Here is a 16518-nt window from a genome sequence, read left to right as displayed (position 1 = left end):
TGGCGCCGGCGGAGCGTTGCGGTCACGTGACGGAGCGTCGCCAATCGGCGCCGGCCCTTGTCTCCACGTTCCGGGCTCGAACCCTGTGGAGACCTGAGAGGAGACGCGGCCCGGGACCGTACCCGGCTGGTAAGAGAGGCCAGAGGCCGGCTCGAGGGGACAAGGTTACTGTGGACTGAGAGAAGGCGGTGGAAGGTTGGGAAGGAGCAAGGGGTGGCCGCCATGGTTGGGTGAGGGGGAGCGGAGAGACTGTGAGGGGACGTGGGAAGACGGTGGTGACTGGGACACGGCTCTGCTTTCTTCCGCTTTCCCATCCTCTACCCTACCCCCCTCATGATTTTCATACCCTCTTTAAAGGTCTGTTTTAGTTGATATCCTGATTGGGAGAAATTGTAGTCCATTCACGTCTGATTAACGATCGTCTGGTACCCCCGACTAGACTGAGAGTTCTTTGAGGGCAGCACGTAATCTTGTACAGGTTTCTTCCATCTTAAAACAAAACACAACAGAAATTCTGCCTCAACTCTAAATCTTCGACTACTGACATTCTCCACCCCCAGCCAAGCTTTTTGTTATAATGAACCAAAGTGCCTTATTTATTCACTTATTAGCAAATGTTTGTTGATAAGTTGTGCCAGGCACTGTGATAGGTCCTAGGGATACAATGGCAGACAGTTTTCCTTCTCCTGGGCTTATCAGACTAATTGGGGAGAGGGGGTGGCATCACAGACATTATCAAATAATCAAATGTAGAATTATAGTTGTGAAGTGGTAGAGGTAAATGATACTTTGGGTATGTATAATAAGGAGGTCTTGAGTTAGGGCAGGAAAGGGTTTTCTGATGAACTGAAGCTTGTTGTGAGATCTGATGCCTTTATGCAAAGACGGGAGGGAAGCCCTCTAAGCAGAGGGAGGGAATAAAGTGTGCAAAGGCTGTGTGGCAGGAGGAAGCATGGTGAGTACAAAGGTTGAAGAATATATCTAAGGAGTTTGAGCTAAGAGACCTGAATGAAGTGCGATGTGAGATGAAGCTGGAGCAAGAGAAAGCAGAGCCTAGCCGTACTGAGTTGTGTCCTCATCCAAAAACTAAAGGAAGCCAATCAAAAGTTTTAAGCAGAAGTGAGTCATGGTCAGACTTGCATTTTTAAATGACACGTTTTTAAATGGATTAGGGTAGAAAAGTTAGGCCATTGTGATATTCCATGGGAGAACTGGTTGGAGCTTGAAGAAGACATGTTTGAGAGGTAAAATTGACAGGACTTGGTGTTGGTTTGGATAGAGGAGGTGGGGAGAGGGAGGTGTCAAGATTTCTGGCTGTATAACTGGATGAAGAATGATACCGTTTGCTGAGTTAGGGCCCTGGAGGTGGGGAGAGATGATGAGTTCAGTTTTAAACATGTTGAATTTGAGGTACATTTGAGACATCTAGTTGCTGTCAAGTAGGCAATGGGTATATGGGTCCTGAGCTTAGAGAATTCTAAACCGAGTGTGTAACAGAGTAGGTGGAAATTAAAATATGAGTGCATGAGATTGCCTAAGAAAAGTGTATGAGTCAGAAAGGTGCCTAAAGCACAGGTGGAGGGAAAGGCCTTAGATTGCAGAAGATACTGACAGCACCTCTCTACAGCTGAGAGAAAGAGGATGGATGCAGGTTTGTATGTTTGATTTCTAGAAAATGAGGGTATTTTCTTTGGTGGCTTCTGTATTCTTTGTGAAGTTGGAAGTAAGGCATCTACTGAGAGAAGAGAAGTTCAGAAGTCTTAGCAAGTGGAAAAAATTTAAGATAATCTTTGTGGAGAGTTGATCAGGGAATCATAGTAGGATGGCTGGGCAAGGTAGTGGGCCCATTTGATGGTGAATTTCAGCAAGTCATTATTTTCAGTACTTTCACCTTAGCCATTGCTACCTTTATCTCTCTCTCCATTGAACTCCTGCAGTAGCCTAACTGGATGCCCTGCTTCCTTTCTCCACCCCCCTCTTCCCAACCAGGCTTTCCTCACAAAGTGCCTGGAGTTATGTTTTAAAACTCCAAATCAGATTATGTCACTTCTCTGCCCGAACCTTTCAGTGACTTCTATCATACTAAGAATAAAATGTAATCCTAGCCTACAAAGCCCTGTGTCACATGAACCGGTTCCTCCCTTTCTACTACCTCATCTCTTAGCCACTCTTGATTTCAGTCACCCTAACCTTACTGTTTCTTGGACAAGTCAGAAATAGTCCCACCTCAGGGTCTTTGCATTTACTGTTCTCTCAGACTTCAATATTCTTCATTCATATCTTTCCATTGCTTGCTTCTTTTTTCATTCAGGACTTTGCTCAAATGTCACCTCTTCAGGTAGGCCTTCCCTGACAACCTGATCTAAAATAGCACTCAGTCAGCTCAAACCCTTATCCTGTTTGATTTTTCTCCTACCTCATATCACTTCCCACTGAAAAATCAAACAGAATAAATAGTTAACTGATTGCTATCTTAGATTTAAAGCACCATGTGGGCAGGGATTTTATACTGTTCTCTGGTGTATATTTCCAGCACCTGGAACAGTGCCTGGCACATAGTAGGCACTCTGTAAATATTTGTTGAATGAATGAATGAACAAATGGATGTATTTATTACTTGTGTTCTCTCTAAAATGTTAGTTCCTTGAGGGTAAGTAGGGACTTTGTCCTTTGTTTTTTCCTTCTTCTTCCCCTTTGGTATCTGATTCTCCACTACCTAGTGACACAAATCAGATCGTGTTGATTTTTTGACTCATGAACGTATAATGGAAACAATCTGCTCTGTTGTATGACTTTATTACTGTCTGGTCCTGTTGGCCTTACCTCTGTCTCCAGCCTCCCACCTCTACTGACACAGCTGAGGTTCAGACCCTTATCATTTCTCTCTTGGATGACACAGTAACCTCCTAACTGGTCCCCCTATCCCAGAGTACTCATCCTCTCCTTTCATATTGTCTCCAGGATGATCTGTCTAAATGACAAAAACAAACAAAAAACACAATTATGGCATTTTTGAGACCATTGAAAATTTGAAAACTGGCTATTTGATGATATTAAGGAATTAATACATGTATTTTAATCATGTTAACAGAAATGATAGGATGACTGGAAACATCGTGTTTGCCTGAAAATAAGGCAGGAGTGGGGAAAGTGGATAGGAGTGTGGATGGGTCAGGATTGGTCATGGGTTGATGGTTGTTAGAGCTGGCTGATGGGTACATGGGGGTTCATTATATTATTCAGTCTACTTTTGTGTAAGTTTAAAATTATGTGGGGTAAAAAGTTAAATTAGAAAAAAAAGGCCAAATATAATCATACCATTCTGCTTGAAAATCTTTAATGACTTCTCAGGCTAAAGTCCAAGCTCATATGGCACAACTGATTTTTCTGATCTGACCCTGACTCCATGTCTAGCTTCAATTCTTGCCATTCATCTTCTTGTACACTGTGTCCAGCTATTTTGGTTTTGTAAGTCCCTGAATTCACAATACTCCATGCCTCTGTGCCTTTGTATATGCTATTCCTCAGCAGGAGTGCCCTTCTTGCTTCCTTGCTTGTCCTATCCTTTCCATACCTAAGTCAGGTATCTCCCTCTCCCGGAAGCCTCCCCTGAAGAGAATGGAAGCATTCTTCTCATATTATATTGTAATTTTCTGTCTCCCCCACTAGACTCAGCTTCTTGAAGACAGCAGCAATCTGACCCTTGTATCCTTACAAATGCTCCCTTGGCACTCAGTAAATGTTGAACAAATGGTTATTCATCTTTTAATTCTGACCACCCAGCATGGTGCTTAACACATGCTCAGTAAATGTTTACAGAATGAATGTTATTAAATATGAACTACTGTGTGTTTGCTTGGTGGGGTAGGTTTGGGAAGCTATGCTCCCCACAATCTTGAGGTGGGGTAGTAGTTTATGGTAGAATTAGCTGGCAGAGCTGGGGAATCATCTGAGTTATTTTCCTCCTGGCTTTTGTTTTCTCTCTGCAGGCATGGGTTGGAATTGGAGTCTGTTCCCGCACCTGATTGTAGCCAGCATGATGTGGTTATTAACTACTCTTCATTCACCTATCGATGCCGCCCAGAAAAAAACGCAGCCGGCGTTCTCAGAAAGCCCCACTGCTATTCCACCAGCAACCACTGGAGGGCCCCAAACACCGCTGTGGGTCTCCACAGCTTCGCATCAGCCGCACTAGACAGGTGCCCAGCAAGCCCATTGACCACAACACCATCACATCCTGGGTAGGCCCATGGTATTCTTACTTTGACTTTTCCTCTGTTAGGCTTCTCAGAGTGCTGCCTCTTCTGGTCTTGAACGAGGGCCTCCAAAAAATAAGATTCCTGGCAGATAGGGACAAGGAGGCCATGTACTCTTTTGGCTATTGTCAGACATCTTCTCTGGTACATCTCCTTTTCTCGTTTCAAACTGAGACATGAGTTGGTTGGAATTGAAGATTTTCCTCCCACATTCCTCTGAAGGAGTTCCATATGAAAATTTCACTACCCAGTAGCTGGATGAGAAAGCCAGATAAATGGCAAGACAAGTAAAAAATGAGATCATTCCCTAAGTTTCATGTGAGAAGTGGAGTATTTATCTAGGTACTCTACTGTTTAATGGGTTGAACCTTGAAAAAAAAAAAATCTACAGAAATTTATGTCGTATTTTAATAGTGTAAGAGACCTTGGAAGAGGGTATAGCTACTATATGACAGGGAAGTATTATAGAAAAAGGGTCATATAAAAGCACAAGCTCTGCTTAAGAGTGCTTACTAAATATAACTTGTTCAGGACTGCCTGGAAGAACCATAATACTTGCCTCAGGATTGTGGAAGAAACTCAAACCTTAGAATCCTGTGGATGAGAATAGGAATGTACATTTCTTGAGTACTCATTATGTGCCAGGCCCTATGATCAATGCTTAACATACGTGATTTCATTTCCTTATTCTTGCATTCAGCTACAGTACTTATTTACTGAGGTGAGGGCCTTCTCTGTACCAGGCACTCTGCTAGGTGCTGGGGACCAATGGCGAACAAGACTGTTAGTCCCTACCTTCATGAAGTTTAAAGATAGACAGTTAATAAGTTGTGATTATATGGTGTGATGAAGTGAAAGAGACATTGTCCCCTTGATTACACATGAGGAAACTGAAAGCCAAAGAGATTGAATAACTTGGCCAAAGCTCTATTATTATCTGATTAGATAGCTATTTTTGTTTCTATGTCCATTACTACAGTTGGCCCCCATTTAGGATTCTGGTCATTTGATGTAGTTTCCTGAATATACTTACCTCTGGTTTGGACTTGGTGGTTGGCTCTCCTTACCTTTTTTTTTTAATCATCAGGTATTGCCTCAGTTTGATACGACAGCACAAAGCTGTTTCCAAGTTTACCGGAAACGTCATCACCAAGACCAGGCAAGACATTCAAGTCGAAAATCTACCACTTCCAAGTTTCCACAGCTAACCTTTGAGAGTCCACAGTCTTCTTCCAGTTCAGTGACATTGGGGATCCCCTTAATCAGGGAGCCTCCCAAGCAATCAGAAAAGGACATTTCCAGAACGCCCTTAGTTCCAATCCTCAGTTCCCAAAGCTATGGGGAACTGTCAGTACATACACTTCAAAGCCCACCTTATGTGTTCATTCCACCTGACATCCAGACTCCAGGGTCATCTTCTGTGAAGGAAACACCCATTTCCCCAGATCAGAAGGAAAACAGGCTTCCAGGCTGCGCCCTTCATACTAGTATTCCTAAGAGCCCAGAGCCTGGGCCTATTCTGGTTAAAGACACTCCTCAGGAGAAGTATGGGATAAAGGTCACCTGGAGGAGACGGCAGAACCTGTTGGCTTGCCTCAGGAAGAGAGGGAAGCTGAGCAGAAGCCAGTTCCTTGTGAAAAACTGACATCAGCCTCTCTCTTTATTAAGAAACTCAAGAAATTGACTGCTGGTTTTCATAGAGTTGCTAAAGTCACTCTTCTGGCTTGCAAGAGAGTGTATCAATAGAATAAAATGGAAATAACACCCGTAGGAAGAAGATATTTTAACTAGAGCCCTAGAGTCATAAGGGAATTCAATTCCCTGATTTACTTTTTAAAATATCTGGTGTCATAAACAGTTCACTTCATGTTTTTCTTATATTAACTCTTTAAAATTAAATTTCTTATACTAACACAATACATGTAAATAAATAGTTAATAGAAAGTTTTATTTAGAGAACCCTGCATTTTACTGTCAATAGTATACTGCCCTTCCACAAAAGGTCTTTCTTGTTTCCCTCAACTGCTACTCATTCATTAATCTTTTAGTCATCTCATTCAAACAAATTACATTTACATTTCTGAGTACCAACTCTGTGTCAGGCTCAATGCCACTTCCTCTATGACCGAATGGACAGAAAAAAAGCAAATTCATTGTAACTTTTTATGGTTGAGTTGCCGCCTCTACAACCTTGGCTCATCTGTTGATGGCAAGATGAGGAAGGGGCAGCAAGCCCTGTTTTAGTGAATACTGTAGGATCGAGAGAGGAAGGGGACAGAGAAAAACTAAGTTTGCTTATGTTTTGACTTTTTGTTCCCAGATAAATCCATAAATATTAAATAAGGTGGGAAAATGATTTCCTGTAGTAATGGTTTAAATGTATATAAATAAATGTGGAAAGTTTTCAGGGAATATTACTTCCTATTGTAAATAATGCAGAAGGACTCTCTGGTTAACAAAATGTCTCAATTGTCCTTTCATACAAATATCATCTCATTCAATCCTATTTATTAAGAACCTACTTAATAAATGTGTCAGGTCCAGCCTGAGGTTGACCAAGCAGGGATTATTCTGCTTATTTTACAGATGTGAATTTGAAGCACAGAGAATGAATTGTGTTCAGGGTCAGACAGTGAGTGGAGGCTGACCCAGTGAGTTAAATGCCCCGCAGTCCTAGCTTAATGTCAAGTTCTATGCCTCTTAAAAAATCAGCTTGTTTTGAAAACTAATGTAGAACAACTTTGACCTTGGAATACAATAAACTAAAGTCAATGTCTAGTAACTTTTGTCAGGATATTCTGTAGGGTCTGTAGAATATGTAAGTTGGTGGTGAGAAAGGAGCTGATAGTTGGGGACAAGATTTATTGGAAACGAGGGTACAGATTTAGATCCCATTATAGAGTATGGATGTTTGAAGATGATCCATACGTTGTAGAAAGAGGGAGAAGGAGTAGATGGAAAAGGTTCTCTGGGTCCTCTGCTTTAGGAAAGTTTGTAGAGCAGGTCTAGGACTGATCTAAAAACTTGAGCTGGAGTAGGGGAGGCTGAAGGAGGTTTTGTATGAGACCAGATAAACTTTATGAAAGATCCATTTAAATGGGGATGACTGCTGGAGAGACTTCGTGTGTGGTTGCCCGGAAGGCCTCTGGAATTAGGAAGGGGCCAGATTGTGAGAAGCCAGCAGAGGTCTGTAAATCGTTACAAAACAGACCTCTGGAAGCACTATGGGTGGTCTCGAGGTACAAATGGCGGAGGTGTTAGGAAGCCGCTAGGTGCGTGGCGGTTAGTGGGGGATGGGCGGCTCCTCAGATGGACTCGCAGCCTGACCGCAGGGAGCCAGCACAGCCGACGCGAACACATCCTTCCGCCCTCAGCCCCTTCCCGGCGCCGCGCTCTAGGGAACCAAGCCCTTGCCCGTCATCCGCACTTCAGCGCAGGCGCCTTTAACTCCTGGGTTCTTCCCGCCCCTTAGATACCCTCCCGCATCGCCGGTGGCGGCAATAGCCAATGAGAAGGGAGTGGTGGTCACATGGTCCAATAGGCGGTGGTGACAGTGCGGAGTGTGGTTGCCAGGGGGTGGGGCCCGGCTGCCTGCCAGACTTGCCACCCTAGCGGCGGCGTCTAGGGGTCTGGACGTGGTTGCAACTTACTGAGCTGCGGGGGATGGAGGCGTCGCGCTACCGTCGAGGCCCCGGCGGCGATAGGTCAGAGCGGGATGGTGACTGATCTGCTTACTTGAGTGGGGCGGGGGGACGAAGTGAGAACGTGGAGGTCCTGCCTGGGAGCTCCGAGGGGAGAGGGTGGTGGGCTCGGGTCATGGAGGGAGAGTCTGATTTGGCCGCCAGAGGCGAGCCATCTCTTGCCACTCCCTGGTGCAGTTACCCTCACTAACCCCCAACCCACCCCCCCCTTAAAAGTGAGTGGTAGAGAGCAGCGGCTCTGTAGCCTTCACCGTGGGCTGAGACTTTTGTTCAGGACCCTGCGTGGGAAACTCTTGGACTTTTCGTTATGAGCTGTCTTCGCCCTCTCTGGGCCTCAGTTTTCCCTTACTTCAAGTACATTAGCCTCGCTCCTCACGCACTGCCTAGTGGTAGCATAACTGAGATTGAATGCAGTCTTTTCCGAGGATGTCGAAGCAGAAGGTTGTGGGTGATACTTAGTAATTTGCTATAATGCCAGTCGATTTTGGCAGGCGGTGCTGAATTCTGGAACTGTGTCCGAGAGATGAAAATGCAAAACTATTCTTTTTCTTATATCTGCTTTTTAGTAGTTATCTCTTATTCAAGGTTGTCTGTCTTACTTGCGAAGGCACCATACCAGTTGTTTGTGCTTTCTTTGCCTTCCATGCCTCTTTTTCTGCCTCCGCCAGAGGGAGAGCCTGGAAACTAAAACGGTCCGAAATCTCAGCCTGTCAAATAAATCCCTGTTAGCCAAGTTAATGAAAAGTTAATGAGGAGCCGTGTGAAATCATTGGCTTAAAACTTTGGCATTGTCTGAGAATTGAAATCATACAAGCTAACTATATTCCTCACTTTTTATTCCGTTACCATGGCAAATGAAAATTTGACGAGTGGATTTAGACTAGTAAATACTTAAACAATTTAAACTATTTTTAGAAATTGTCACGCAGGAGATGTTGGGGTAGTCAACACCCATTTTCCTTTTTCATCAAGTTCTGCTTAGCTGCACTCTGAAATTCGTTCACTACGCTTTTTTTTCCCCCGCAAGTGGAGAGAAAAAATAATCCACATTTACAAGTATAAATATGGGAATGCTAAAGGGGAGTAAAGTTAATATTCAGCTTCTCTGGTTGAATTCATATGGTACTTGTTCAGTTTTGACACTCGATAAATCTTAATGGAATGAATTTAAGGCAGTAAATTGCATGGATACCAGATGTTTGATATGACTCATGATTTTTTTTTTTTTTTTTTTAATTGGAATTGACTTTGAAATTGGGACTAGGAGGCAAAATGGTTTTTAACTTATTGGACCTGAAGCCTAAAGGGATAATCTTAAAGTTTTTTTTCCCCCCCTTTTTCTTCCCAAAGAAACCAACTCTTTAATTTTTAAAAATTGACATCAAAGGGGAATGTGTGAGTCACCAAATGTTTCTCCTGCCTTCGGTAATGTTAGTGCAGCTTCTGTCACTGCTTAACTCATTTGTTGCTAAGAGGGAGTTGGATTGCCTTTTGTTTTTTGGCTTTAGGTTTTGCGTTTAATTTTTTTGATAAAATAAGAGTTTTGGTATTAATACCTTTCAGTGTGAGGATAATACCTGATATCTGTGATTTTTTTCGTCTTCTTTGAATTTTGTGACTGTTCTATCGTGAATCAGATTTATTTTCAATTAAGTGAGAAAATTACCAACAAGTAAACTTCATATATTTTTTTCTGTATCTGAAATATTTAGTGAAAATTGAAGATGAAATTTGAAGCAACCATCTCAGGACCTTTGTTGAGGCTAGGGGTTTCATATTATATATTCTCTGGCTATGATAGGGTTTGGTTAGTGCTGGAACTTAAGCTCTATCTGCCCTTTTGCTCCTGACAGAGAATTGAAGGTGTGGTGAGAGAGACTTCCTGTGCGACCTTCCAACTCAGTGTTGTCTCAGAAAGTCCTGCTCTATGGTTTATCCATAGGCCATGATTTCTCTTTAGAAAGATCAACTGTAGTTGATCTCTTGTGTTCTCTTTTTCTAAATGTTTCGTCAGATCATCTAATTGTTGGCAAACAGACTTACCCAGTGTTTGAAAATACTTAGATTAACTAATACATGACTACAGTATGTTTGGCAAATATAAAAAATTACGGTAAAGTCCTAGTAACATCTAACATGTGCGTATTTCTCTAAATATGAAGGCTACCTACAGGGCTGGAAAAGATCCCTGTAACAAATTTCCTTTCTTCCAACGTCCTTCTGTTCTAAGCTGCACAAGCAGACAGACTCACATTTTTTCAGCCTCTCTAGTTTTAATTTCTGGTTTCTTTTCTATGGAAACTGTTTCCCCTGCATTTGTGCCGTTTGAAAGAAGAAGTTAATGTTTTTTCTTGTTAAGAGGAAAAGAATGCTTGAATTCCTCGGGGGAGTTGACATTGCTCTGCTTCTTAGTATTTGAGGGCCTTAGGACTAGAAGGGGCCTTGATAACTCCCTTAGTTCTCCTGCTCCAGGGTGGCTCTACAGTGGAATTGTCAAGGCTTCTTTCAAACTAGAATTTCCTGTGGTCTGGTTTTGCTTTATATCCTCTGAGTCAATTCCCTGGGAATAAGCTGTCTATACTGCTGAATCTATCCTGCCTCATCAGACATCTTTACTGCTAGTAATAATGAAAACTGCAAAATTTTCCTGGCATAGTTAAAGTTTGAATCTATTTATGTCTGTGAGTAGGCATACTGATCCATGTGCTGTCTTTATTAACTTGCTTGTTACTTGGTATGAGTCTTGATAATGACGATTGTCATGTCTGTCCTTTTGCCTTAGAACTTCTGTAAAAATATTAATAATTACCATTGTATCATATGAGTCACCAGAATCTCTGAAAGACCACACTTCTGAAAAGGATTATAGTAATGTTTTTATTATTTATAAGATGGCACTTTTTGTTTTAGCACGTAGCATTATAATGAGGGGGAAAAACACTGGAAGCTTTCCTCAGGTTCCTGAGGTATAGTCCCAGCTTTTTTATTATCTAGCAGTGTGATCCTGGGCAGGTCATTTAACTTCTTTGGCTTCAGTTTTCTCATCTGGAAAAGGGGGACTTTTTTGGATCCCTCAGTGATTTATAATGCATTAATAAAATAACAAATATGTATTTTTAAACTGTATGTGGCTCAAATTTCAAAAGGTACAAAATGCAGTTCAGTGAAAAGCATGTCTTCTCACTGTCTCCATGCTACCTGGTTCGTTCATTGGTAGATTTCTTAGGGGTTCTTCCAGAGATATTCTGTGTGTTAAATAATATCTTAATATTCTTTTCCCACTTTTAAATTGATGATTTTGATTTTTTAGGACAGAATGTGGTAATCTAAACTCTGATAACTGCTTTCTTCATGAGCAAGATGCACTTGTACTTTTAGAATGTGAACTACAGTTGCTGCAAGTTTTAATTTTTTCTTTGGTCGTTAATGTATAGAAAATAAGGATTGTTTTTCTTAATGTAACAAGAAGACAAGGATTATTTTTAAGACAGACTTCAGGAAAAATAAAGCATTGCCACTTAACTTTGCAGGAAGAAACTTCAATTAAAACTGTGGTTTTGATTTTAGATTTTAGAAGGAAACAACAACTTTAATAGAGGATTGACTTGTTTCCCTATTGAAACATAGTGTAATTTTGTTTTGCAATTTGATATGTTGGGTTAGCTAGAGGCAGAAGTAGGGAGGAGCATTTTGACTTTGAGTAAAGTTCTTAAGCAGTGTTTTGAAAAAGGGAAGACCTGTCAAGATAAGATGATCAATAATAATGGCTTACGTATGTGTATCCTTTGCAGCCTTCATAGTGCTTTCATATATTTGATCTCTTTTGAGCCCCATAACTTAGTGAAGAAAGCGGAGCTGGTGTCATTATCTTCATGTTAGAGATGGAGAAATTAAGACTTAGAAGGATTGTGATATTCCGCAGGTCACATGGTGAGTAAATGATGTAGCCAGAAGTAAAATCCAGACTCTTGATGTCTAGTCTCCTCCTTTTCTTACATGTTATCAGAATATCTATTCCAGATATTCTGGATCAATTTGTGCATATAAGTGATGGCAAATGATACTGATCCTGTCTACTTTTTTTAAGACTAGCAATTAAAGAAATTAGATATTTTAGCAAAGTACAAATGAATACTAATGTCATCCAGTGGAAAGGAAGTGACAGTATTTAATTGATATTGTTAGGTGAAAGAATGTACTGTCATCTTTACAAAAGAAAGAGAAGGAAAAGAGATAATATTCCTAAAGTGAGAAAATGTAACCTCTGAGGATGGGAGAATCAGGCAAAAAGTAGAATGAACTTAGGTTTTGAGTAATGTCCGTTTTTTGAATATATAAGGAATTTAATTTCTGGATCAAATCATACTTTTCTTTAAGACATTTTATTGTGGTTTGAATGAAAGTTTACAAAGCAGATTAGTTTCCCATTCAGCAATTTATACACATTTTGTTTCATGACATCAGTTGCAATCCCCTCAATGTGACAGCATTCTACCCACATCCTCCCTGGGTACCCTGTTTCCATTTGCCTATCTTTCTTGCCCATTCGTGCCTTCTTAACTTTGTTTTTGGACAAAAAATAAACAAAATGCTGCCCTTTTGGTCTCCTGTGGTTGATTGTCCTATTGTCCTGGGGAGTCTGTTTCTCACTGGTGTTGTTGTTCACTTTATAGGCCTGTCTATTGTTTGGCTGAAAGGTGATCTCTGCGAGTGAGTTCAGTTCCAGGTTTGAAGGGTGTCTAAGGGCCATAGTCTCAAGGGTTCCACATGTTCAAATCATAATTTTTAATCAATTTTGTTTTGTTGTTGTTGAGAATATACACAGCAAAACATACACCAATTCAACCGTTTCTACATGTACAATTAATTGACATTGATTACATTCTTTGAGTTGTGCAGTCATTCTCACCTCCTTTTCTGAGTTGTTTCTCCTTGATTAACATAAACGCACTGCCCCCTAAGGTTCCTTCTTCCTAAGTTGCTATCGTCAATTTGATGCCGTATCGATAGTTCTTAAAAGAGCATAATGCTCAAGGCGGCTTCTTTTTTTTCTACTAGTTAAACTATTGTTGGGTTTTAATAAGACTTCAGGAGATATTTTTGGTTTAAGTTTTAAAAGATTATCTCAGGGCAGTAGTTTCAGGGGTTCATTCAGCCCCCATGGCTCCAGAAAGTCTGGAGTCCCTGAGTATTTGAAATTCTGTTCTGCATTTTCCTGCTTTGATCAGGATTCTTCTATAGAATCTTTGATCAAAATGTTCAGTAATGGTAGCTGGGCACCATCTAGTTCTTCTGGTCTCATGTCAAAGGAAGCAGTTGTTCTGGTAATTAGCCACACATTCCATTTCCTCCTCCTATTCCTGACTCTCCTTCCACTGTTGTTCCAGGTAAATAAAGACTAATTTTTGTGACTGCGATGGCCGTCTGCAAGCTTTTAAGACCCCAGTTACTATGCAATGAACTAGGAGGTATTACAGAAGCATTAAACAGGTTATTAGGCCAATTAACTGGAATGTCCCATGAAACAATGACCCTAAACCTCCAAACCAAGACACCAAATCTTGAGGTTTTTGGTTGTGCATAAGCAACCTCAGCAGCTGCTCTTTTTTGTTGTTGTTATTGTAGATACATCTACCACAAAACTTTTGCCTGTTCAACTTTTTATAGATGTACAACTTATTGATAGCAATTACAACCCTACTGTTAATCACCATGTCAAATCATACATTTTATATAGCCTTCTGTTTGGTTCACTAAGAAGAGTGGTTTTTCTTCCCCCCCCCCCAATTTTTTTTATTGTGATTTAGGTGAAAGTTTTCAGAGCAAATTAGTTTCTCATTAAACAGTTAATGCACAGATTGTTTTGTGACATTGGTTGCCAACTCTGCAATAAGTCAACACTCTCCCCTTCTCCACCCCAGGTTCCCTGTTTCCATTCATCCAGTTTTTCTGCCCTTCCTGCCTCTTGTCTTTCCTCTTGGGCTGATGTGCCCCTTAGTCTCATATATGTGATTGAACTATGAAGCGTGTCCCTCACGTGTGTTGTTGTTGGCCCTATAGACCTGTCTAATCTTTGAGTGAAAGGTGAACCTTAGGAGTGACTTTAGTACTGAGTTAAGAGGGTGTCCAGAGGGCCACACTCTTGGGGTTTCTCCAGTCTCTGTCAGACCAGCAATCCTGGTCATTTTTGGTTTGTGTGTGTGAATCTGAATTGTTCTCCATTTTTCTCCTACTCTGTGCAGGACCCTCTATTATGATCTCTGCCACAGCAGCTGTCAAAAGAGAGCTTTTTGCTTTTGCTATGTTGGATATGCAAAATGAAAAGGGATTCACTTTAAAATAATTTGCCTTGTGAGAGGCAGGGCCAAGATAGCGAAGTAGTTAGACGTTTCCGGTGGACCCTCTTACAACAAATACCCGAAAAAGCGAGTGCATTGATTATATATGGCAATCTGGGAGCCCTGAACATCAGAGGCAGAGTTGAGGAACTGGTCTGAGTGGCAAGGAGATGGAGATGATTTGGAAGCAGCGAGGAGTTGCCAGACATAACCAGACGAGAGCCTGAGACTTTCAGGCCTGATCAGCTCGGGGCTAAGCAGTGACGCAGGCAAGCGGCGGTGCTCAGGAGGTGTGTTTTCCACACCGGGAGAGACTCAGCGCCAGAGAGTCTTCACAGCCAACCAGAACCAGTGAGAAGCAGCCCTGGAATGGCAAAAGATAAGCAATTGCCTACGGCCTACTGCGTGGATCAAAAACACCCCCCTTAGGGAAAAACCTCTCTCCCATTTACCTTCCTGCTACCTGCTCTGCACTGGGTCCTGGACCGGCTTCAGCAATTGCTGAGTCCCCTGGGCTGGTAGTAGGATCTGTCACACACCATTCTCCCTGCCTTGGAGAGGGAACAAATTAACAAACAGAGGGAAAAAATAAACTGCTGGCTCCCCTAAGCCAGGAACCCAGGGTAGGCACAGATCCTTTGCCTAGGCACAGGCATAAGGGATCCACGGACTTTGAGTGCCTTTCCCCCTGCAAAGACTTGTGTGGGCTCATCTCAACAGCGTAGGCCCTCATTACCGCAGTACAACAGGGTGTATACCGGAATTCTAACTTCAGCTGTTTAAGCTGTGAGGTGGCAGGTTCTTGACATTTGACACTGCTCTGCCCATTAAGCAGGGTCTTCACCTACCCACATCAGGGGCCTGAGGACTGGTGGCTCCACCCATGCCACCTAGCCACTTGTGATAGGGGCACATGAATAAGAGGTGCCCCCCAGTCCTTTAAGGCAACAGAATTAGGTGATTGTAGTCTGGCTGCAAAACCCACCCACCTACGTGCTCTAGGGAACAGGGACACGCATTCCTTCTGGACGCTCAAGGGCGGTCATCAGCCACCTGCATTGCTCAGAGTGTGTACCCCTGCTGCAGCCAGATGCCTGTGCCTACACCAATCACCAAGGCCTATCTAGGAGTGTAAGTGAGAGCCTACACCACACACTTGGTGGCTGTCTGCCTGGGCACCTGAGCTGAATCCATACGGGAGGAGTGGGCAGACTCGTGAACTCACATACCTAGTAACAGATCTAACCACCTGGTGACAGGACATTAGAGCTTCAAAGGTGCCGATAATCAAACTTGTATGAGCATACAAGCAGCCTGTTTGGGCATATCAAAACAAAACAAGAAGCTAGGACACAGTAAGCAAACATAAGGTAAATAAATATAATAACTTCTTGATAGCTTAGAGACAACAGTCAATATCAGATCACATAAAGAGGCAATCCGTGATGGATTCAGCAAGCTCCCAAAATAAAGAATCTAGAAATTTTCCAAAGGAGGAAAATTTCTTGGAATTACCGGAGGCAGAATACAAAAGATTAATATACAGAACTCTTCAAGAAATTAGGAAGGAAATTAAGCAAAACACAGAACAAGCAATAGATGAGATTAAAAAAATTAGAGAAGAGCATAATGACAGATGTAACAGGCTACAAAAATCTATAGAGAGACAGCAATCAGAAATCCAGAAGATTAACAATAAAATGTCAGAATTAGACAATTCAATAGAAAGTCATAGGAGCAGAATTGAGGCAATGGAAGTCAGAATTAGTGAGACTGAAGATAAAGCACTTGACACAAACTTATTTGAGGAAAAATCAGGTAAAAGGATTTAAAAAAAAGAAGAAAACCTAAGAATTATGTGGGACTCTATCAAGAGGAGTAACTTACAAGTGATTGGAGTACCAGAATGGGGGGGATAACAGAAAATACAGAGAGAATTATTGAAAATTTGTTGGCAGAAAACTTCCCTGAGATCATGAAGGATGACAGGATCTCTATCCAAGATGCTCATCGAACCCCACATAAGGTAGATCCCAGAAGAAAGTCACCAAGACATATTATAATCAAACTTGCCAAAACCTAAGATAAAGAGAGAATTTTAAGAGCAGCTAGGGATAAATGAAAAGTCATCTACAAAGGAGAGTTGATACAACTAAGCTTGGACTACTCAGCAGAAACCATGCAGGCAAGAAGGCCGTCGGATGACATATATAAAGCCTTGAA

General features: G+C 41.8%; 2 protein-coding genes across 3 annotated transcripts in view; both read left to right on the top strand.

Moving 5' to 3' along the window:
• Window positions 1–78: 78 nt before the first annotated feature.
• RHNO1 (RAD9-HUS1-RAD1 interacting nuclear orphan 1) lies at window positions 79–7509 on the top strand. 2 transcript variants are annotated; one of them, XM_023735681.1, is made up of 3 exons: window positions 79–129; window positions 3990–4241; window positions 5344–7509. In XM_023735681.1, exons 2-3 carry the CDS (start codon window positions 4074–4076, stop codon window positions 5899–5901), a joined length of 726 nt encoding a protein of 241 aa, XP_023591449.1. In that variant the 5' UTR covers window positions 79–129; window positions 3990–4073; the 3' UTR covers window positions 5902–7509. The 2 variants fall into 2 exon arrangements, with proteins under 2 accessions (XP_023591449.1, XP_004381240.1); XM_004381183.2 differs by lacking the exon at window positions 79–129 and having other exon boundaries at window positions 3851–4241.
• Window positions 7510–7845: 336 nt separating this feature from the next.
• The window catches only part of TULP3 (TUB like protein 3), a 96460-nt gene continuing 87787 nt past the window's right edge, over window positions 7846–16518 (top strand). Inside the window, exon 1 of the mRNA XM_023735678.1 lies at window positions 7846–7960. Within this exon, the coding sequence (XP_023591446.1) occupies window positions 7920–7960 (41 nt within the window). The 5' untranslated portion in view covers window positions 7846–7919. The remainder of the gene's footprint in view (window positions 7961–16518) is intronic.

This window comes from Trichechus manatus, unplaced genomic scaffold, assembly GCF_000243295.1.
Source record: "Trichechus manatus latirostris isolate Lorelei unplaced genomic scaffold, TriManLat1.0 scaffold00081, whole genome shotgun sequence".
NCBI lineage: Eukaryota > Metazoa > Chordata > Mammalia > Sirenia > Trichechidae > Trichechus > Trichechus manatus.
The sequence above is the reverse complement of the archived record's forward strand: the minus strand, read 5'-3'. Positions and strand labels throughout refer to the sequence as shown.

Coding starts and splice junctions, on each gene's coding strand:
- RHNO1 (XM_023735681.1), top strand. CDS start 4,074: ATGCCGCCCAGAAAAAAACGCAGCCGGCGTTCTCAGAAAGCCCCACTG. Junction 4,242..5,343: donor ACAACACCATCACATCCTGG/GTAGGCCCATGG, acceptor TTTAATCATCAG/GTATTGCCTCAGTTTGATAC.